The 24721-nt window shown below is 37.6% G+C and overlaps 2 protein-coding genes across 2 annotated transcripts; both read right to left on the bottom strand.

Annotated features, from left to right (window-relative positions):
- Positions 1-2752: 2752 nt before the first annotated feature.
- Positions 2753-2944, bottom strand: KRTAP8-1 (keratin associated protein 8-1). The gene has a single exon (XM_020973859.1). It carries the CDS (start codon positions 2942-2944, stop codon positions 2753-2755), a length of 192 nt encoding a protein of 63 aa, XP_020829518.1.
- Positions 2945-18745: 15801 nt separating this feature from the next.
- On the bottom strand, positions 18746-19094 carry KRTAP7-1 (keratin associated protein 7-1). Its single transcript, XM_020973858.2, has one exon. It carries the CDS (start codon positions 19092-19094, stop codon positions 18831-18833), a length of 264 nt encoding a protein of 87 aa, XP_020829517.1. The 3' UTR covers positions 18746-18830.
- Positions 19095-24721: the final 5627 nt, after the last annotated feature.

Here is a 24721-nt window from a genome sequence, read left to right as displayed (position 1 = left end):
GAGCCACATAGCTGCTGCTTGCTTCTCAACTTGTTCCTTCTTCAATACACTGCTTATATCTCATGATAGCTCTTTACCCTGGAATGCCATTTCTAGGCAAAGGTACTCTTTTCAGTCTGTCTTATATCTGTGGCCTAGAACTGGATAGTGAGTGACAGAACTGCCAGTTGGCACCTGTTCTTGTTTCTTGCACAAGGTCAGGCCCTGGTGGACTTCATGTCTTTTTCACTCCCTAAGATGGAATGCTCAGTATAACCATTCCTTATACTTCATCCTCAGTGTCTCTGTCTACCTCTCTCTGTGCTGACCTAAGCTGGAAAGAATCTCTCCCTGTTACATTTTCTTGGATTTCCCAGACAAGACTAGGTCAGGTGTGTTCTCTAGGTCTTCATGGACAAGCTATTGGGAAGATAGCGGCTGTACTTTCCCCCGCTACTCTGCCATCTTGTCTCCTACTTTTATTGAGTCTTCTTTTTCCATTTTATCTCTCCTTGATTTGAGGAATCAATACTATATATGTATTATAAAAGGAATTTTGTAAGATCTCTTTTTCTATCTTTCCAATAAATTTATATAATGTTGAAATTAATTGTTGTTTGATGTTTCAAATAATTCACTTATAAATTCCTCTTTTCCTGGTTTTTTCTTAGGAGTTCTTTTAAGGCTTGTTCAATTTCTTTTTCTGAAATCAGATTATTTAAGTCCTACATTTTTTCTGTTAATCTCAGAATTTTATATTATTCTAAATATTCATCCATCTCACTTAAATTATTGGTTTTATTGGTATATGGTTAGGCAAAATAGTATTAAATAATTTCCTTTTTTATCCCTTTGTTGTGAATTCTCCTTTTCTATTTTTGGTGCCAATAATTTGGTTTTCACTTACTCTTAAAATTAAATTAATCGTGTTTTATCTATGTTTTTTTTTGTTCCTCTCCCCACTCCCCCCATAGCCTCTAGTATGATTTGGTAATTTTGACCCCCTAGCAAAGTTTACAAGATATGGATGAGTCCCATAAAAAATGAACATCTCTTAATTGATAGAGAGGAGCAGTGATTAGCTTCACATGAATGCCAGCCCATTTTTCTTAGTATAATCAATCATAATGTTTCTACCCCAACCCTACAACTTATCACTTGTTCTCCACACCCACCATGACCCCTTCCTTGTTGTGTGTCAATAAAGAGGGTCACTGGATTTACTGAGGTTGCCAGTCTGACCCTCTTTGTTAAGTTGCATGCATCATTATTAATTAACTGATTTTGCTCAGAGCTTTGTACCTCAGTTTATATTTATTAATTTTATTTGCCACAATAGAGAGGTGATAGACTGAAAATGAAGAACGAGATTTTTTCCCCAATGTGGCCAATGTGGGAATTTGTTTTTCTTGACTATGCATATTTGTTATAAATTTTGTCTTTTTTTCATGGGGGAGGGAATTGAGAGGGGAAGAAAATAGAATTTTATTAATTTTTTTAAATTGTTTTAAAGGAGTTGACTAGATCACTGAGAGCTTACATAAATTATGCAAGATCATAAAACCATTATGTATCAGAGGCAGTGCCCCTATCAATTTTATTTATTAACTTCATATTAATATATTAGATCAAATTTACCTACTATGAGGCTAAAGAGCCCTTTCATTACACAATGTAAGGCAGGGCTAAAATAATGACATAAGCAGAGCAAATGTAGATATAAAGTCAAAGACTTTCCAAGAGAAGGAAGAAATCATAGTATTATAGAAAGAGTCATCAATTTAATGTCTACGGAAGCCGATTTCCAATACTCTCTCTGCCGCTTACTCCTTAGAAAAAATATAATGGTAGATAATTCACTTAACCACTCTAAACTTCATTTTTTTTAAACCTGTAAAATCGGTGGGTTACAGTACTCTTTTTTTTTCCCTGTTCTACATCTATGGTCCTGTGAACAATTGTACACATGAAAGAAAAAGGTAGCGGAGCTACTGGAATGGAGAAGGGAATCCATCAAGATGGAGAAAGAATATAGAAAAGGGAGATTGCTAGAGTTAAATTAACCTTTGCTTACTTCACAAATTTGCCTAAGGCTAGCCTTGAACATTATACAGGCTTCACTCCTGGGTTCAACTTATTGCAGATAATTCTTGTTCAGAAATCGTACACTAAGAAAAATAATTTGTTACTCATAGGGCTGTGAGTGGGAGTCATGTAAGGATCACATGCTTCCTCTCAACAGTAATTATTTCCCATGCCATGCCTCAATATGTGCTACTCCCACCCCAGGAAACTCCTCTCCCAGGTCCCACCTTATCCTCTTATATCAATCCCTGCAAGGATAAGAGCCATAGTCTGTATGGGTTTGATAACTCCCTCACAGAAAACCTTAGAGCTAATAATAGCTCTGCATTCTCTATCAGTTGCAAAGTTGCAGCAGAAAATTTACACAGAATGAAATGAAACTGTACTTTAGAAAATACTTTCTTATGCAATCTGAAACAAGTTTATTGAAAATTCAACAGACTGAGAAGACAGAAAAGATCAAAGTAATGAAAAATTCATGAGAACTGTAAGATAAAGTGCTGACATTCCATAGATGTTCAAATGAATAACATACAGTTCATTCAGCTTGATGTAAAGTTGGCCCAACATATTAATCTTCCAGGCTCGCAGGCTCTTTCTACAGTAAGCTGGTACTAAGTCAGAAGAACAGCAATGTCAGAAATGGTGAGCAGATGCAGACTCAGTAAGTCTTAGCTGTTTAAGCCAATCAGTACAGTCCATATGACCAATATCTTCTGTAGCCATATGGTCCACAACCACCACATCCATAGCCAAGGCCATAGCCCACTGGTGAATAGGTGCTGCCATAGCCACAGCCAACACTGTAGCCCAAGGGATAGCCATAACTACCCCAGTAGCAACCTGGGTTGACAGTTCCAGGGAAAACACCGCAGTGCATTTTGTGAAGAGTTGAAGGTACAGCTAAGTGGCAAACTTGCTTGGGTGTGATGAATTTCTTCAGTCCTGGGACTTCTTTATATATGCTCACTAAAGGGTGTGGCCATAACATAAGTCCTTTATTAACATTCTTTATAGTAATCTGAATGAAAAGAGATCATTAACTTCTTGTGCTTTTATGTCAAGATGGCATAATTGTTAAGGAAGTTTTCAAGTAATTTACCACAGAAAACAAATCTCTTGAACACATTGTTTTCTTTCACTAAAAAAGGCTTACAGTGTGTTCAAAGCACTTGGTCACAGAGACCCTCCATAATAAGTCTTCACAGAACCCAAAAGTACTCTGAGATTATTCCTAACTTCTGATTATGCACTACTATTCTGCTTTGCCATTCCAAAGCAGGCAAAAACCACTCCGAAGCTAAGGACTTTTTCTTTAATTTGGATTTGTTTGAAAGAATCCTTATTTACTTAACATGAAATTTTTGGTTCTTTAGTAAAATAGTTCATACAACCAAAGCAACATACAACCGTAAATTTTTGTTTTTCTTTTTGCTTCAGTTGTATGACGTATGGTGCTAAAGAACTAAGAATTAGATTCCAACTGATGAACCCCTTAGGACATTATCTCACGTGTTTCAGATCAGTTCAAGCAGAACAAGTAAAAATTAACCCCGCCCTCTGACAAAATCTAGTTCTTGCTTTGCTATACTGTGTTGCAGAGACTTTGTAAATACAAACAACAGATTGAGGAAGTGAATATGTGATTGTTTCCTAGCCATGGTCTTTTGCTGGTAATGAGATGTAGAAAGGTGAGAAGCACAAGCGATTACATAGTTTGGAAACACTTGCCTTATCCAGATCCATGTAGACTTTCTTTTCAGTTACTACTTTTCATGTATATCCACTAAGGATGTCCACTAAGGACATCTCATTAGTTTTGGAGCAAAAATACATAGAGCTTAAACCTGTGTAAGAGCACATATTCATTCATTAGGGAAGGTCCTCAAAGTGCCATTGTACCAGAAGTTCCATTAGTTTCTAGTGGGATGGGGGGACAAGAACAGAATCATCTTAAAGTCTGTGATTGTTTACGCAGGTGAATTATTCACTTTTCTCTTTTGACAAACATCGTCTCTGAGGGGCAGCTAGGTGGCACAGTGAATAGAGCTCTGGCCTTGGAGTCAGGAGGACCTGAGTTCATATCCTGCTTCACACATTTACTAGCTGTGTGACCCTGGGCAAGTCACTTAATCCCAATTGCCTCACCAAAAAAACAGCAAAAAAAAACCCCAAAGATAAACATCTTCTCTGGAATAGATGACAACTCTGAAGCCCCAATGTATGATGCACAAAATGTCATTTCTATTTGAATCTTTCAATAATTTGCATATGACATTTCACGACTCTTGACTAGTGGTATGTGGTAAATTATCATTGATGTTAAACTAAGGCTTACTTCCAAATCTATCTTGCCTAAATAAATGGTAGTATGCTCTAGCACAGATTCTTGTGTCAACTCTGCTACTAACTAGTTGTGTAACCTTGGGTAAATCATATAGCTTCCCTGATATAATCTTCCTCATCTAAAAAATCAAGAATGTACTAGATTTATAAGACCTCTTTCTTTTTTAAAATTAAAAATGTCTATTATTTGATCTATCTCACATCTATTGATCTATTGGTCATATTTATTGATCAGTTCAGATTTACAATTCAACTCTCTTTTGCCAAAATTTATCAATTAAATGTAACTCGGAAGTATTCTGTATAATTATTTTAGCCACATTCATTCTTTCTGACATTCTATCCACAATTAGGATTCACTTATAATAGTTAGCTAGTGTTATCCTTTCTAACTTAAAATAAGAGAGAGGAAATATGGCACAGTAGATGGAGAGCTGACCTCAGAGTTGGGAACAGAATAAACATTTATATAGTGTTTACTGTGTGCCAGACACTTTAAAAAGCAAATATTATTTCATTTGATTTTCACAATAATCCTGCAAGGTAGGTGCTTTATTACTCCCATTTTACAGATAAGGAAACAGAGGTTAAGTGACTTGCCCAATGTCACACAGCTAGTAAATGTGTGAAGCAGGATATGAACTCAGGTATTCCTGATTCCAGGACCAATACTACATAGGCTACCAGCTACCTCTAGAAGGAATTCAGGAAGACTTGAGTTCAAGTCCTACCTTCAACATATACTGGTTGAATGACCCTAGGCAAGTCACATTCTCTCAGTGGCCTAGGAAAAACCGTTAAGGTGTAGAGTTTAACTTTTAAGTTGTGGAGAAGTTATTGACTTGTATTAGTAGAAGAAGTTTCTCAGTGGCAGTTGCCTATATCAATCCAATGAAGGAGAGGGAGAGGAAGAAATAATTTGGGAATAGCTATGGTAAAATCTGGCTTTCATATGATAAAACACATCTTTTTACAGACCTCAGCTGAATCTCCAGGTACACTGAGTTATGCTGTTTCACAGCTAAAAATAAATGACAACTTCCTTCACTCTTGACATTTTTGTGGCTGAGCTACTTTTCAATTTCTCTGTGGTTACACCAGATAAACATGACTCTACCATTTGATGTGGAACATGTGAAGTATTCTCATGAAACGTTTTTACATTTTAGTTCTGCTTTGCTGTGTAATGAGCTTTCTAGGTGCTACTGAAAGCACCTCAAATAAATAGCTGTCAGGTGTTTCACAATATAATTTATAGGAAGAAATATTTAGAGGAAGAAATATTTGCTTTAATGCATTCTATCAATGGTAAGTTATGAGAAGTGCTGACAACAGTGAAGTAGTTTGGGAATCCACCCACTTTAGAAGTCTGGTAGTCATATCCAAGGGGAGAAGAACTGGAAAACCTTCTCCTCATGGTATCATGGAAGTATCAGGGCAAATAAAGTAGAAACATAAACTCAGTTACAGAAATATAGGAAGTAAAAAATAGAAACCAGCCCAGCCACCAAGGTGACATAATTAGGGACATGACACTCCACCCCATCTGTTCCTTTTTTTTCTGAAGGTTTAGGGCATATCCTGTGGGTAACTTTTTAAAATGTATATATTTCATTTCCACCATGACCCATGGACCAGGGCCCCTCAGGGACTCTGAACTTGTGGGGTCTGATTCCAAGAGGGTCAGTTTCTATAGCAACTTTATCTTTTTTTGGTCCTATCCAACTCTATCCCTCCCCTTCCATTATGGCCCATGGCACCCTTTCCCTTCTCTTCTTCTTTTGTTCATTCCTCCTTCCCTTCCTAACTACTGTCCTTTATATTAGACTTCTTAGACATCTTTCAATTATAGAAACTTGGCTTTCCTTTGAAGACACTCCATCCCTGTCATCCTTTCTATTACTGGATTACCTTCTTTCGTGACTTCTAATGCAGTGGAAAATGAAGGGACATAGGAATGTTCTTTGTTCTTCAGTGAGGTCCTTTCCCCTACCACTTTTATTAAGTGATCTCTCTTTCTTTCAGATTGACTCCTTACAGATATATCACACTATCTTGATCCTAGGTTTTATCTACCAGCCCCCAAATCATTCTCTCTCCTTTCTAAAGGAGTTTAGTACCTCTATCAGTCTTCCTCTCTACCTTAACCCTACATTTATACTTGGATACTTTAGCTTACAGGTTGATGTCCCAACATATATCCTTATTTCAGTTTATCAATTTCCTCAACTTTTATGATCTGCAATTTCACTCCACCTTAATCATTCATAGGGATGGTCATCCACTTGATCTTGTCATCATCTACAAGTGTTCACGTTCACAATCCACAACCCTGAAATTCCATTATCTGACTTCCTTTCCTTCTAGTTCTCTCTGTACCTTACCACTCTTAAGTAATGTGAAGCTACAATTTCCATTACATCCTCTTTTCCCAGGATATCACTCCTACTCTGGCTTCACTTTACTCTCTCCAAAATATTGACCTTTTAGTTAACCATTTCACCTTTACACTGTTTTCTACATTTGAATTGCCATTGACATTGTCCTATAATCATTTCTTCCCAGACCCCAACCCTGAATTATTCTCTTCATATTCTTCCTTTGGTCCTGCTTAGTGTGCAGAGCACAGCTGGATAAAATCATATAACTATGCTGATTGGTTCCACTATAAACTTTTATTAGCCAACCTCAACTGGGCACTCACTGTTGCATGTATAACACTCCTTCTGTGCTACTCCCAACTTTAACTCATGCTCACAAGTGGGGTCCCTAGATGATAGCTGATTACTACTTTTGAGGTTCTAAGGGAAATGTTATAGGGTTACATTTAAAACACCTGTACCTTTACATTAACAGTCAGACAGTAACCTCAGTTAGATTTTAGGAAGGTATTTACTAAGAGTGAATAGCAAGAATAGTAGTTATAAAAGCATTCCCCCCCCCCAAAGTCTAAAGTCCAAACTTCTACCACATTACATCCTAAGTTTGAGCCTACTCATCATCTGTGTGTGTGTGTGTGTGTGTGTGTGTGTGTGTGTGTGTGTGTGTGTAATGAGGGGGATTAAATTTAGAATGCAATGTTAGTGAGGCATGTAGATTGATTTTCTATTTTTGTATGCATATTTAAGGTGTATGAATGTTTCCCTTGGCTAGTCATGTTTTCAGTGGGATGTGATATGCTTTCAGCCACTGACCAAAGTCCTATAATGTTCTCTAATTGATTAAGGATCTAATCACCCATTTAAAGGAAAATTATTTAACATCTATACCTATTGATTCTGTGATTTAATCAGTCATTCCCACCTGATAATGGTATCATGGAGTAGATCTTTCTTATTTACACACTAAAAACCAATCATATCTGTAGATTGAATGATTGAATTGAGGGCTTTCCTGATGACATTAATTGAGATAGGGCTAGAATTCTCCCTACCCTATACATATGCAAATCCTTTTACTTTTTTTTTTTACTATAATGTGCTATCATTTACATAGTATCATTATTATCATTTACATAGTTTACTATAATAACTATCATTTACATAGTGGTCTTTCCCTTTACATATACAGTCAGTTCTTCTGTAATATTCCTAAAAATTAAAATCATACAACCAAACCACAAGACTTTTTGGGGAAAGTGAGGTTAGAGGAACGATATTCAAAAACCATATTAAAAAAAGATATTTAAAAATATACGAATCTAATAAAGTGGCAGTGCAGTTTTACACATATTAAATAGTTAAGAAATGCATAAATGTCTATGGGAGGAATGGTATTTTCTCCAGTTGGGGGTGGTAGTAGAGAGGACTCAAAAGTCCCATCTCTTTTTATGCTTCTTTGACACCTGTGTTTTATATCATATTTTCTATTCTCAGGTCTTTTCACCATGAATTCCTAGAAAGCCTCTAGTTTATAAAGAGATTAATTCCCCCCCTCCCCACCATAAAATTGTACTCAGTTTCCTGGATAGTTTATTCTTGTTTATGAGCCTAGCTCATATTACAAGCTCTCTATTCCTTTATGGTGGTGGCTGCTAACTCTTGTGTGGTCCTGACTGTAACCCCTTGGAACTTGAATTCTTTCTTTCTGGTTGTTTGCAGTATTTTTTTCCTTGACCTGAGAGCTCTAGATTTTGGCTATAATATTCTTGGAAATGTTCTTTTGGGGGTTTATTTTAGAAGAAGTCCAGTGGAGTCTTTTTGCCTCTGGTTCTAAGAGATCTGGGCAGTTTTCTTATATGGTTTCTTGAAATATGATATCTAGGCTCTTTTTTTGATCATGGCTTTTGTGTAGTCCAATGATTCCTAAGTGACCTCTTCTCAATCTGTTTTCCAGATCAATTATTTTTCCTATGAGATATTTTACATTTCCTTCTATTTTTAGATGTCTGATTTTATTTTATAATTTCTTGATATCTCATTAATTTACTAGCTTCCATTTGTTCAATTCTAATTTCCAAGAAGTTATTTTCTTCAATGATTTTCCCCTTTTTTCAAGCTGTTAATTATCTTTTCATACCTTGCTTATATAGCTCACATTTTGTTTTTTAAAACATTTTAGCCGTTAAAAACCCTCAATTCTTTCTTTAATTTTTCGAATATTTTTTATTAATTTATTTTGATTTATCAACAATCCCTTCCATAAGCTTTTGAGTTTTAAATTTTTCTCCCCCTCTATCCCCACCTCCCTCCTGAAGATGGTGCACAATCTGATATAGGCTGTATATATGCATTCCTATTAAACATATTTTCACATTAATGATGTTGTAAATAAGAATTAGAACCAATAGGAGGAACCACCAGAAAGAGGAAACAAAACACAACAGAAGAAAAAAAATAGCAAATAGTATGTTTTGATCTGTATTCAAACTCCATAGTTCTTTCTTCTTTGTGGATTTCCATTATCAGGCCTTTGGAGATGTCTTAGATCCTTATATTGCTGAGAAGGGTTAAGTCTATCAATATTAGTCATTGCACAATGTGGCTGTTTTTGTGTACAACATTCTCCTGGTTCTGCTCACTTCACTCAGCATCAGACCATACAAGTCTCAAATAATTCTTGTTGGGCTTGTGCCTAAACTTCATTTTTCTTTGAGGCTTTATTTGTAAATGTTTTCAAATTATTCTCTGCTTCTGTGTTTATGTCTTGAGCTTCCCTGTCATCATAGTAGCTCTTTATGGTGGGATCCTTTTTGGTTTGCCCATTCTTCCTGTCTACTTATTGACTTTGGACTTTATGTCAGTACTGGGCTCTGTGTACTTTAACAGACAGAAAAGATGTCTACTGCTTTTGAAATGCAGTCCAGGGGCTTGCAAGTTTTTAGTGCTCCCAAAGTGATTTGTGATCTGAGGAGAGATCTGTTCTGGTCTGAGGTCTGCAAGTTCCTGGCCCAGGTTTGGCTCTTTTGTCTTGTTTGTGGTTGTGTTTCATTAGACTGCTGCTGGATTCAGTCACTGTTAGCCCATCGTGAGACTCCATAGGTTCAAATGACTAGACTGCTTGCTCTTCTTTTGTATGAGATTTCTGGCCTGGTTATTCCACCTCAGGCTTAAATGTTGGGCTAAAAGCTAGAGTTGAGTCATTGCTCCACCTGGTATCAGAGCCACACAGCTACAGTTCCAGAACTTGTTCCTTGTTCAGGACACAGTTAGAGCCCACGCTTAGCAAAAACCTTTCCACCTAATATCCATAACCTGGAACTGTATAATGAGCAACAGAGCTGCCATATAGTAACCATTTCTTCTCCTTGTGCCAGTTCAGGGATCCTCTGGGATCTCCTTTTGTCTTAGTGCTTCTTGTAATTGTATCCTGTCTTGGGCTTCATTCTGTCCCCAGGTGTTAGAATGTTCCTTACCTCCACACGCTCCTAGCTGGACCACAGGCCTCTCTTTCTATCTCCCAAAACTGGTATGGGCTGGAAATAACTCCACTATGACTTTTTCTTGGCTTTCCCAGTCAGAATTTGGAAGAGTACACTTTCTAGATTGTTGTGGAGAAGAAATAGTGGTGAGCTAGGCTCTCCACTCTGCCTCTCATTCTGCCGTCTTAACTTGATTAGTTGTGTCCTTTCCTTAAAAATATCACTCTTTAATGATGGCTGGAATCAGAGCCAGTTTAAAAAATAAGCAAGAATAAAATGACCTCCATTTTACCAGCCTTTCAAGCTATCATCCTTTTATCTCTCTTTCATTTTCAAACTCCTGAAAAATCTCTTCTATACTCATTGCCTCCACTTTATACCTCCTGCCATGAGTATACAGGTAAATAAGGGTGGGAGGAGAGAATAAAGAAAAGGAAATTGGCATTTATATAAATGCTCTTATATGCCATACACTGTGCCAAGTGCTTTTTATGATTATCATCTTATTTGATTCTCACAGCAATTTTGTAAAATGGGTACTGCTATTATTTTCATTTTACAGGTGATGAAAGTGAAGCAAACAGAGATTAAGAGACTTTCTAAGAGTAACACAATCAGTAAGTGTCTGAGATTGGATTTGAACTCAGGTCTTCCTAACTCCAGGTCTAACACTCTATCCACTATACTACCAACTGTCTCTGTCATCTTTCTAAAAAAAAAAGTACACATGACACACTTCTAAGTTTTAAGCTAAATCTTCATTATAACTTTCTTAAGTTTAGACAACAACAAAGCAATAAATCAAACCCTTATCTGTAGTGTTTGCCTGTTTTGGAGATATAAATACTCACCCTGAAAATTTAACAATTAGTTTTCAGTATAATTGAGATCCAGCACATTCTTGCTTTCTACTCAGTTCTTATTACTTGTAATCTGACTTCCCTTTCCACACTCACCAATGCTATCTTTATTCCTAAATGCATTTTCTCAGTCCCCATTTTTCTTTGCCTCTCTGCTATGTTCGTCATTTTTAATCATAAGTTTTGATCAACCTGTCTTTATTCTCCCCTCCTTAAGTTTTCATATTGATTCAATGGGTACCCTTGCTACTTCTCATGCTGATTCTTCTCTTTCTGCTTTATTGATTCATTACCCATATATCTCACTGCCTACATGTGAATATGCTCCTGGTTCTCTCCTGTCTTCTTTCTCTTCACTTTCTTCATGATCATTTCAATTCCCCTGGGTTCAACTATCATCTTTTTGCAGATGACTTCCAAATGTACATATCTTCCCCTCATCTAAGTTCCAATCCTGAATCTCTGCCTATTAGACAGCTGCATGTGTGGTCCCATGGGCATTTCAAACAACATCCAATACAAAACTCATTACTTTTACTCTTAAATCCACCCCTATTCCTAAACCCCCATTCCTGTTGAGGGCAACACAAATTTTTTAGTCCCTCAGATTTACAATTCAGGACTCGTCTTCAACTCTCCACTTTAACTCATCTCCCATATCTTATCATTTACCAAATCTTGTTGATCTCACCTCCTAACACTTCCTGAATTTTTAAACTTCCCTTTTTCTCTATTTTCACCACAACCACCATTAATTTACCTTTTGCCTACATCAGGGTGGGGAACCTGTGGCCTCAAGGCCACATGTGGCCTTCTAGGTCAACAAATCCTTTTATTAAGGGGATTTGCTCTATGAAGTTTGGATTTAGTCAAAGGGCCACACCTGAGAACCTAGAGAGCCACATGTGGCCTCGAGGCCACAGGTTCCCTACCCCTGACCCAGGCTGTTGTAATATAGCCTCCTAATTCATCTCCCAGTATCTAGTCACTTTGTAATGATCCTTCCTCCTTCCATAGCTACCAGACTGATATTCTTGGAGGGCAGGTCTGACCACATTAGTCCTTGGCTGAAGAACTCTAAATGGCTCCCCATTGCCTTTAGGATAAAGGACAAATATCTCTCTTTGTAATTTAACACTCTGACTCCTGTCTAAATTTTTAAGCTTGTCACACACTTTCTACTCTAGTCAGGCTGGCTTACTATAACATGACATTGCAATTTTAGCTTTAGTTTCTTAGAATTGGCTGTATCCCATGCCTACAATGTGCTACCTCCTCACCTCTACCTCTTGGAAACTCTACTTCCTTTTAAAACTCAGCTCAAGGAAAACCTTTTTCCAGAATATTTTTTCTCTATTCCCCTAGTTGTTTGTGCTTCTCTATTGCTGTGTGTTTCTGTTCCTTAGATCCTGTATTTACGTATTTTAAAACATGCTCTATCCCTCTAATGGAAATTAAATTCTTTGAGAGTAATTGCTTGGCACATAGCAATGGATTGTTGTTGATTGATTGACTTACGCTACTTCTTATTTTTCTTCCCTCAAATTACACTCCATGGAGTAGCAGCTAGGTGGTGCAGTGGATATAGCACCAGCCCTAGAGTCAGGACCTGAGTTCAAATCTGACCTTGGACACTTACTAGCTGTGTGACCCTGGGCAAATAACCCCAATTGCCTTCTCCCCACCAAATTGTGCTCTATGGAAATCTGAAAAACAAAAGCTCATGTCTAGGCTTCCTCAAATATGTGCAATATAGCCCCCAAACACTCAGATGTGCAGTGTGCCAAATGCTTATTGGGTAATAGACATTTATTTCACCATACAGAAATTGAATACAATGCAAAGGACCACTGTGAACAGATATAGAAATCACCTATTATATTCTTTCTGGGTGATACACTTTGGAGGCTTCTGAACAAATAACCTTCCCTTCACTTTAGTCTGAACAATTTACAGCATTATCATAGAAGGTTAACAAGGTCCAGATTTCCTACCTGCTCCCTGTTCCTAGATATGGTTCTAATTGGTGTTGGCAAGTCTCCCTCTAGGAAGCCTATTTCTGAACCCTCAAACTTGGAAGCTTATTCACAAGGTAAACTCTAAAGATGAAAAAGTCTACGATTGGAATTGTCTCTCAAGCTATGTGAAAACTCATGTCCACCACTGCTGTGTGCAAGAATTCTACCAATGACTTGGATTGGTTGGGTAGGGAAAACCTATCCTGAGGAACTTTAGTCCTTTGGGCAGAAAAGGAAATAAGAAGGTAGAAGGCACAAAGAACTTGAGGTACAGTAACTTCAAGTCATCTGTATAAGTACATTCCACTCATGATGGGATTCTCCTTCCAGTTAGTATTAAGGCACAGAGTACATAAAGAATCTCTTCCCTAATCCTTTGCTACAAGGAGAGAGAGAAGGAGAGAGAGAGTAAGAGAGAGAGAGAGCGAGCAAGAGAGCGAGAGAGAGAGCACAAAAACTTAAGCCTTAGCTAACCACCCTACCTACAGCCACTGATGCTGTTGATCACCTCCTTCTCTTGAATAGGCTCTCTTCTTAAACACCATTCTGTCCTCCTTTCTCTCTGATCACTCATCAATTACTTTTGCTGGATCTTCCCCCAGGTCACTCCCCTTGTAGATCAGTGCTTAAAAGGAGAGCCTATTCAGGAGAAGGAGCTGGTCAACAACATCAGTGGCTGCAGGGAGATCAAAAGACTAGACTTCCCATGTAAGAGATCATTAGTAACTTTAAAGTAAACAGTTTTAGTTGAATGATGATGTCAGAGCAATATTGCAGAAGGTTTAGAAGAGAGTGAGAGAAGATATAGAGAGCATTAAAATTTTAAAATGGATAATTTTGATTTTATTAAATTAAAAAGGTTTTGCACAAACAAAACCAATGCAACCAAAGGGCAATCAAACTGCATACCTTTGATCTAACATATTACTACTAAAGTGTTAAAAGAGTTAAAAAACGAAAAGGAAAAGAACCTATATATACAAAAATATTTTTAGCAGTTCTTTTTGTGGCTGCTAAGAACTGGATATTGAGGGAATGTCTATCAATTGGGGAATGGTTGAACAAGATGTGGTATATAGTTGCAATGACATATTATTGGGATATAAAATTATAATGATGAGCAGGATGATTTCAGAAAAACCTGGAAAGACTTACATGAATGGCTAAAACAAAGTGATGTGAGCAGAATGGAGAATATGGTACACAGTAACAGCAATATTGTATGATGAACAGTTGTGAATGACTTAGCTCTTCTCAGCAATACAATGATTTCAGACAATTCCAAAGGACTCATGATGAAGCATTCAGAGAAAGAACAGATGGCATTTGAATACAGACCAAAGCATACTATTTTTCACTTTCTTTCTTTTTTTTTGTTCGAATTTTCTTCTACAAATTGACCATTATGGAAATGTTTTATGTGATTGCAATGTAAAACCTATATCATATTGCTTATTGTGTCAGCGATGGGATAGTTGAGAGAAGGAGGAATAGAATTCTGAACTCAAAACTTAAAAAAAAAACCCTAATGTTCAAATTTGTTTTTATATTTAATTGGGGGAAAACATTTATTTTTAAAAAGTGATTAAGAGGAGATGAATTAGAGGCACTAATTATGAGTGACTTTCTTAAAAGAGTTTAGTTGTGAAAGTGAGGAGAAAAAATTATATGATACTTAATAAGTTATCTTACTTGTCGATTAAGATGCACTGGGGCTCTGGGGCAGGAACAGAGTACTTGGAACAACATCTTTCAGCCAAAGACAAGGTTTATTAGAACATCTGTCATATTAGCCAGACTCTTAAGGAATCTGAGCATGTGTGAGTTATTGGCTAGATTATGAGAATCCGAGCACCTTAATGGAGACAAGATACACCTTATATACAGAAAGACTGTGGGAGGGATCTAGGAGTGGCCAAGTAGTCCTGGACTGTGAGGTAATAGAATGCCAGGGACCTGGACCACGTGGCCAAGGGAGAATGGAGCCTAGCTAGGATTAATGGTGAGAAGTGGCAGGGGTCCTTAGGGAGGTAAGACAATGGAGGGCTAGGCTAGGTTAAGGGTAACAGAGAATTGGGAGATTAGATGTAGGTGATAAGAAAAGGGCAGTTGATGGGATTATATCCTCAGGTGAACACCAGAGATTTGGCCATAGGGGAAAATTCAGAGTTTTTCCTTTCTGGGGTCCAGATCCCCAACCCCATCATTCCCCTCTCAAACAAATGTGACCCAAATTCTTTTGGGGTAAGGGTTGAAGGTCTTGGCTTCTGAAACTGCTTCCCTGCTGGGGCATAGAGCTGTCCCTGCCTCAAGGGGGTCCCAAAGAGGAGGTTAATTGGAACTGAGCACGGGCTGCATCTAGGGAATGATGTGGGGACATTGGCTGGTTCCTGTTGTTTGCTATCAGCTGTGGGTGAATGGCCTGTAGTCTAGAAGACAGAAATCTGATAGAAAAGACCAAGTTCAGAGGCCAGCTTCTTTACCTTGAGCAGGATGTGCTGAACCTGGGTGATGATTCCAGGTAAGGTGGCCCTAGGGCCCAAGGCCATTGCCAGTGGAGCCCATGCTGTAGCTGCTGCCCTGCCCCCTCCTTCCCTTCCCCAGGTAGGGGGAGGGCAAAACCAAAGATGAAGGGGAAAGGGTGAAACTCTCTTCTCCTATGAGAGGAGTTAACAGATACTATCTTGACTCAAAGGAAGAGAGTGACCAGGTTGTACAGAGTTTTGAAACATTCCTTAATGATTTATCACAAAACCTCCAGAATATGCTAAAATGCTTTTTAGCTGTTCTAACTTTCCCCTGTAACCTCCATGAAGGAGGATTCAGGGGTATAGAGAGAAGGGAGTAAGTAAGCCTCAGGGAACAAAAAAACAACTGCACTTTTCCCGATTCCCTAGCACCGAGAGAATTGACAAAATTGTCATATGCATATGTCATGTCAAAGCGTATGCTTCCAGATAGGGGATCTGTCCATGTCCTCTATGCTGTGGAAGGTGTACCTAGGTCCATGACCTTGAACCAAATCAGTGGACAGAGGGCCTGAGAACATCAAGCCTTGCACGAGACAGCCTTGTAACTGTCTGCCTGAAAAGCAGCTCCAAGCCTTGGTGCTTGGAGAGCGACCCCAACTGCAGAGCAAGAAAGAAGGGGGAGAGGCTTACGTACCTTCCAGTCTTGGCTGGAGAAGAACTTGGGGTTAGGCAGTTTCCCCATATGGGCCACCAAAATGTTGAGGTTTAGGGGTGCTGGGACCCCAAAATCACAACAAGTGGGTCCTGTTCAGAGAATTCAACCCAAATCAATCCAAGCCTTCTTTCAGCCAAAAACAAAGATTTATTAGAGCATTCATCATATTAGCCAGACTCTTAAGGAATCTGAGCATCTGTGAGCTATTGGCTAAATTATAAGAATCTGATCAGTGGCTAGATTTTAAGAATCTGAGACAGCATCTTTCTAATTAGAAAGGACAAACTTTCTTTTGGGAGAGTTGTGTTTACAATTTAAGAGAAGTGCCTTTGAGACTGTGGAGCATGCATAGACATTTTGAAACTGCTTCCACTCTATTAACCAGGTTCTTGGGAGGATGCTTTTTTGATGGGAATCGAGTTAGCCTCAAGAAGGCCTAGGAAACCGACTATCTCTCTCTTTTGGTTTCATTTGGGAACTATATTCTGCATATGGAGTTTAAGAGACAATGTCTTACGTGGAGAGGCTCTAGGGACTCCTCCTTTCTGAAATTTTTAAGCCCTAAGAAACAGACCTCAGTCCTTGGCATTTTTGCTTGTTCTCCACTTGAGGTGGAAGGAATGTAGTCTCCAACCTTGGGAATTTCAAGAGGTTGAGAGAGAGAGAGTCCTACAGGAATTCAGGAGTCGAAATCCAGGCCAGCTTTTGCAGCCAAATGCAGCATTGATATGCAAGGGGCAATGATTAATCCCTGAGAGTAACCTTTGGGGCCCTAATCCAGTCATAGCTAAGACAAGGAATCAACTGGCAGAAATGCTGCCTTTGGATGTCTTCATGGTGGGACCAAGACTATGTAAGAAAGAGCTAAGTTTGATGTAAGGGAAAATATGCTCCTGAAGATGGGGGAGGGGGGATAGAGGGGAAATGCTTATGAGCTTATTTTTGCTTTATCAATCCAGTAAATATCCTTTTGTAAAAGTAAGTTGATGTTAAATAGTTAAATGGAGCTGGAGCCCTAGGTACAGACCCCCAATAATGGGGGAAACATAATTAGTACAAGCCAATGGTAGTAGAGAAGACACACCCTGACCACTCAAAGTGCCCTGTAAAATATTATAGACAGCCTGTCCCTGGAAGAGTGGGACCAAAGAGTGACTATTATAAAGAGATGGAGGAGAACGAATCAAAACATCAGAGTAGGAAGAAGCATTGCAACCCAGCTTTCCCCCACAACTACTTTAGTGGTTGTTGATCCTTCATTTTCAAAGAGGACCAATGACATCACAGGGGATGACTTGTGAGTGAATTGATCTTAAGTGAGGTAAAGTTGTGCAGTCATCAGTCTCGCTCTCTCTTCCTGAGTCAGGATGACTGACAATGGCCTCAGCTACAGTGGATTACCTTGGTGTTTTCAATGTCTAACCGAGCTCTGAACGTTTCACAATGCCAGTTTCAGCTGCTTTCATGGCTCTTGGAACAAATTGTTCTTATCTACCCATTTTTCTAGAGGAAGTCTTCACATGCTTAGGGTAGACATCTCCCTAACTCAATGAGGAGTTTGAGTCTTGTAGGTTACCCTCAACCTGTCTTCCAAGATAGTTGTGCAGGGGTGTTGCTGCCCCACATGCTACAGCTTCTTAAAGCAACGATGAGAGCTAGGTGACAGGGGACACCAAAGATGGATGGAGCAGCCCTGAAAAGGGCTCAGTAAGCCCTCACGCTAGAGGTGCTAGTCCTTCCCCAGCACCCCATACACCCTTGGGACTCTAGACACACTACTCTAGTAATCAATCAATTAAGTAGCATTTATTATAAATACACACTGTGTGTACTAAGCATTGTGCCAAGTGCAAGGGAAACAAAAAGCCAAAGGACAGTCCCTGCTGTCAAGTAACTCAGTCTAAAGGGAGAGAAAATGTACAAGCAGCTGTATTTAAGGAGGTTCAAAAGTCAACATTACAACAAAAGGTGAACAATGAGATGACCTTTCCCTTTACCCAGGTCATAGATTCACAGGATTTGGTCATAGTTCTCCCTACAAGTTAGTAACTGTGGCTGGTAAGTTAGAGTACATAAAGAGCTCACAGCGATATAAACAATCAGGACAAAGACAATGTTGGTATTTCAAATGCAGCGGTTTTATTAGTAAGCTAAATCCCCAACACCCTTCTCACTCCCAACTTGCAATACTTCTAGGCAGAAGTAGAGAAACAAAATCACAGAGAAAACTTGAAGCAAAATACGTTTTTCATTGTTAACATTCAGGAAAAATGAAAGTCATCATATGATTTTAAATGAGTTTTAGTTCAGGTGAAGAAACTCTAGAGGTCTCAAGAGCTGGGTTCTCAGGAGCATCAAAGTGCTAAAACATTGCTGATAATCTGGCAAAATGTTAGTGATGAAATCTGATCCTTCCAACACTTCCTGGAACCTCTTCCTGGATAGATTGTGCAGTTGATATTAAAATTGTTCACTCTGTTGGCTGTCTTCATGTCTTCAATAGGTGCTGTAGCCATAGCCAGAGCCAGATCCCCATGGTCTGCAACAGCTGCCTCCATAACAACAACCCAGGTTGCTGTAGTTGCTACCACCAAAGCCATAACCTAGAGAACTGTAGCCATTGCAACCTTGTCCATAGTTCAGGGGAGATCCCAGTGGCACAACACAGTTCAAGGGAGTGGCTCTGAAGCTTCTGTGCCAGTTGGTACCATAGCAAGGATACCCTGGGAAATAGTTTCCGCAGCAAAAGAATCGAGTCATGATAGCAGGTGTTGAAGACTTGGCTAGATTGCTAGGAGCAAGTTAGTGAAGTATGAATTTCTTCTTCTGCATGAAGCTTTTATATATTTGACTTGGGAATGTGACACACCTCTCTCGATTTTTTTAAATGCTAATTTGCATGAAGAATCCCATTATTTTCATTCATAATGACATATAAAGAGATTTTTAAACTCATTGTAAAAGACTAAGGTAGCTTTGCTGGCTAGATAGGAATGTGCTGTGTCTTCAAAGAATGATGGGTACCTCTGAGGTATAATTGAACTCATTTAATCAGAGTTTTGTAGTTCAGTTATTATTTGTTTTCTATCATGTGTTATTGCTGACTTTAGATTTTGAATTCATTTCCATTGACCTTTCAAATATCAGTAAACTTTATATAAAGGAAGAAGTCACTTTTTCTCTCTTTTAGCTCAAAGCAAAGATGTAGAACAGGTCTTTTGTTCATTGATAAACATGGTATTAGAGAACATGATTCACCAGAAAGACCACTGGATTTAGAGTTAGTTTCTCTCTGGACGTTTTCTGATCTTAGGAACATCATTTAACTTTTCTGAGTTTCAGTAGCTTCATAAACAGAGTGAAAGTAAAGACAGGTAGGTGGTGCAGCAGATAGAGCACTGGTCTTCAAGTCAGGAATTTCTGAGTTCAAATCTGACCTCTGACACTTACTATGAGACCCTGGGCAAGTCACTTAAATTATATTTGCCTCAGTTTGCCATCTATAAAATAGGAGCACACCGGAGAACAAAATAGGAAACCATTCCAGTATCTTTGCTGAGAAAACCCAATTGACAAACATCCATGGGGTTGAGCAGAGACAGACATGACTGAACAACAGAATATCAACAATAATATTGATTAGTGTTTTCAAAGTGTTTTAGATTATGGTATTGAATTCAAAACAGAAATGGAGTCCAGTAAATCACACATAAGGATCCCTGCAGACAGCATATTGACTTAGAAAAACACATATTAACATATCTGTGTTATATAATATTTTTATTTATTTTATTAGATATTGCCCAATTGCATTTTTATCTGATTGGGGTTTTATTGGGGAGTATTGCAGCTGTAATGTACCTGCTGGCCCCCTGTTAGACACCTCTGCTTTAGATCATTAGATTTTCACAATAATGCTATGATGTAGGTGCTATTATTATATCCTCATTTTATTGATAAGGAAACTGAGTCCAAGAAAGGCAAAGTGACTTGCTTAGGGTCCCACAGCTAGTATGTGAGGTAAGATTCAAAGTTAGGTTTTCCAGACTCTAAATCTAGCACTGTAACCACAACACCACGATGCTATTTACACTGTTTACTTTACAGGGTTGTTGTGAAGAAAGCATTTATGAAGCACTATATAAGTGTGAATTATTCCTATTATTAGAGCAGTATATGATCTCTTGCACTTGGCTTTGTGTTTCATTTAGTAACATAAACAAGTAGAAAACATACATATTGCCATTTAGATGGCAGCATCAGATGAGGCTGTAATTGTCTCAAATCACGGGATAGCTCAAGTTAAGCTACAATTCTTGTATTTATGGGCATCCATCTAGTTAATAGCACACTGTTTGAACTATACCACCCCACCTTTTTTTGTCAAATCTCTTTAAACATTCTGATGCCTTATTAGAGAATGGCTACACCGTTGAAACTTGAAGGAACTCAGATATCAAAGTGATAGATTGTTATGCTTGGTGGTTAACAATTCCTGGGAAAGCAAGCTTGAACATTTTAATCAATTATGTGTAAGAATGTAACAACACTCAGTTCTTCTTTTCGTTTATGACTCCTGTGACCATTGCTTGTCACTGTGGTAATGATAAATCTCAAGGACCAGGTTTCTTTTCAATGCAGCTAATTCTATGGATTTCAAATCTTTTTAAAAGCAAATTTTGTTTCTGACACAAGTTAGAGAATTCTAGATTGTGAATTTTCCTTGAACTTGACAAACACGAACACTTATTTATACAAAGAACAAAAGATGTATGACTCTACGAACTTTTATCATGTAAAGCCTTTCTTGAGAGTATATTGTAAATTTAACATGGTAGCTCCAACACTGCCCATCTGAACTTCCTTCAGCTTTCCTGTGTTAAAAAATGTTTTGTTGACAGTATTTTCTTTCTTTTCTTCTTTTCCTTTTGGCATCTCTATCACTACCCTTTCCCCTTTCTCTCCAGATTGGGGAGTGGAGTGTTGCCTTGCCCCCCACACATTCGTCTCCTTTGTAACAAATGATAGCCAAATAAAACAAATTCACACATAGAATTCAGCCTCCACTTCTAGTCTGCTACCTCTCTGCCAAGAGGATAGAAACATAATTCATAGCCAGTCTTCTGCAATTAACAAGTATTTATTGTTAAACTCATTCTAAAAATGCCCCAAATGGCATATGAGATTGTGGGAGGGGAGAAAGTCAAAATCCTGCAGCCCTGGAGCTTTTGACTGGGGCAGTGGAGGGGTGAAGATGGCAGCTCAGGATATAATGTTGGCAGCCACAGCAGATAGTCACAAAAGAGAGTAAAGAGGTCCCCGTAGCTGTTGGACAATACAGATTCTGGGACTAGACACTACTGTTAGTGACTCTTTCTTTTGAGAATTGCAATAGGTTTAACTCTATCATGTGCTTCCTCCACATCCACAGCTTGCAAGCATTTTCTATGTGATTTTCTCTGTTTCTTTAACCTGTTTCTAATTTTAATTTTTTTCCTTTAAAAAAAGTGTGGTTTATCATAACTGCTTTGTGATGCATGTATGTATGTTAAAATAATTAATTAATATATTAATTTCATTCATTAGCATAATTAACTTCTTTTAGATGCCAACTTTTTATTCTTCCGAGAGAGAAGAGTTATGTGTTTGGAGTATCCAAGCTCATGGCCCCAAGGCCTTAGCATATTTGGAGAAACTTTTACAATTTCCTCCTAGTGTATACTTGTCAAACAGGTATTTCCCAGTTCTGTTTTCAGGTCATCTCAGTCTTTTTAAGTTGGTGATGTGATCTGCAAGCAGCATTCATTTTAATAATTAATATATATTAATTTCACTGAAGGTTGTGTGGGGGGGTGGGGGTGGGGATTACAACAGAAGTGAAGAGCTGAACCTTTGTCTAAAATAATCAGGATTTCATCCCAAATAGGGAATTTTGAGCTGAAAGTAAGGGAGAATTTTTTGGTAATTACTCATTAATAGTTGCTACATTATAAGGATAGTGATGAAACTTGTGGTTTCATTTTATAAGGAACTGCTGGATGAGCAAGCCCCCTGCCAATGCAGGTAGGCACCTTCCCTCCAACATTTTTTTTAAAGAATTGTCCAGAGAAGGAAGAAATTCAGTGACTTGCCCAGGGTCATATAACCAATATGCATCAGTGGTAATACTTGAGCTAAGTTCTTCCTAGCTCCTGGGCCAGCTCTTCATTCTCTATACAACGCTATCTTTCATAATAAATTTTTATAAGCTCCTAAATATAGCTGAGAGAGATGCTCTTCCCTGTTTACTTGGTGAATTACAACCATTGCTCTAGGCTAAAAATGATTCAATCTTGAATAGTTTCAGGTGTAGCTTAGAACATAGGCACAACAGGGAAGCCTCAACCTCTAATGCAGAGGAAGTGAAGTAGGAGCATAGATGAATGGAAGATCATACCTCTGGGGTGACCCAGAAGAAGAAAACTGTGGTCTGAGAAATATCTGCCAAGCCCACATTCCTACAGCGGGAAAAACCTCTTCTAACTAAACCTAGTCTCACAGTGACACCTGCTGGTTATATATGGGAGTTATATCTGGGTTAACCACCTACACACATATACATACACATGTGCATATGTATATATTATTAATGCATTCATATGACAATTGCTTAATGATAATTTTAAGTAACAGATATGTTCGTACATGTACATATAGATGATAGAGCCCAATTTAAAAGACTATACATATGATAAGGCATAAGATACATAATATTACACATTTGTTACATATGTATATAACATATTATAGATATTATGTTTATATACTTTGTGTCCTACCATACAGTTGATTTTAAAAATAGTACTCTGGAATGCTGGGAAATATAAAAATATATGCACACGTACATACATGTATTTTTAACTATATTTCTGAGCATTACATAGCACTGTTACAAGTAGGGCACAAAATGCTCAAAAACAAATGAAGAACAGATGAAATAGTAAAAGCACATCTCTTATTGACCATGACATAATAACACATAATGAATAAGGAGAATTTGAGGAAATAATTCAGACTTAAATGGAAATGAAATTATATTAATAATTCATATCAATTATGTTAATAAGCTTAAAAATGAGTAAGTCAAAGAAAAATGTTATCAAAGAAAATAACTAAAATTAGATAAAAGTACAAAATTGTCAAGATGCATCTGAGCTAATGCTTAGGGAAAATTTTTTAACTCTAAAAACACACTGACAAATCAACAAAATTAAAAAAAGAGAGAAAGGAGAAATTATTGTCAATGGAGGGCAAATAAAGCAGGTTATCAAAGCAGTATTTTGCTCAATTATATGCCCCCAAACAAAAATAAATTACTAGAATTTCAACAAAAATATAAAATATTAAATCAAATTCTCTAAGTAGAGGATTCTGAGGAAATTCCTCCCCTGAGAATCAGGACATATAAAGGTAGCATCTTGGAGAGACTATGGAGCATGTGTAGACATTTTATAATTGGTTTCATTTGACTCACCACCTGGTGAAGAGAACTTTATTTTATTTGTAATCAGAACTGTTGAATTTCATAATTTCCATTTTTGGTCCATGTAAAAAAAGCTAGTATAATTAGCTTTCTACCTATGAGTTATTTTCCCCTGTATTTGATCTCTTTGGGGTATAAGCATAATAATAATGTCTCTAGGTCAAAGATTAGATATGTTTTAGTTAGAGCCATTGACTTTCTTTTGAATTTTTAAAATAATTTGTGTAGTATTGGTATTATTTTTTCTTTAAAAGTTTAAGTGAATAAACCTCTTAGGGCCAGGAAATTTGCAACCTTTGAAAGTTTCTTTACAGTTAATTCTATATCATTTTCCAAGAATGGGTTATTTAAGACCTATTTGGTTTTCTGTTAGTTTAGATATTTAATACTTTTGAAGACAGTCCTCCATTTTTTTGTGTGTGTTTTCACTTTTGTTAACATATATGCTAACAGAACTCTCCAGGTTCTGTTTATCATTTTAATTCTGGTTTTGTCATGACTCCATCTTGCATATTTGCTATTTTGTTGATATGATTTTCCACCTTTATCTTTTTAATCAGATTGGCTAAAGGTTTATCAATTTTATTAATCATTGCAAAGAACTAGCTTTGATTTTATTTATCATTTCTATACTGTTTTTGATTTCTAGTTAATCAACTCCTCCCCTAATTTTTATATCTCTTGTGCTTATTTTAGGTTTATTTACTTCTTGGTATTCTAATTTTAAAAGATGAAATATTTAGTTCATTAATCCTCTTTCCTTTTATTTATTTATTTGTTTATCTGTTTATTTATTTATTTTTCTCTCTGGTTCTAAAATATCAGAGCAGTTTTCCTTGATAATTTCTTGATGATGTCTAGGCTC

This window comes from Phascolarctos cinereus, unplaced genomic scaffold (genome assembly GCF_003287225.1).
Source record: "Phascolarctos cinereus isolate Bilbo 61053 unplaced genomic scaffold, phaCin_HiC Scaffold_726;HRSCAF=1367, whole genome shotgun sequence".
NCBI classification, from domain to species: Eukaryota; Metazoa; Chordata; class Mammalia; order Diprotodontia; family Phascolarctidae; genus Phascolarctos; species Phascolarctos cinereus.
The sequence above is the reverse complement of the archived record's forward strand: the minus strand, read 5'-3'. Positions and strand labels throughout refer to the sequence as shown.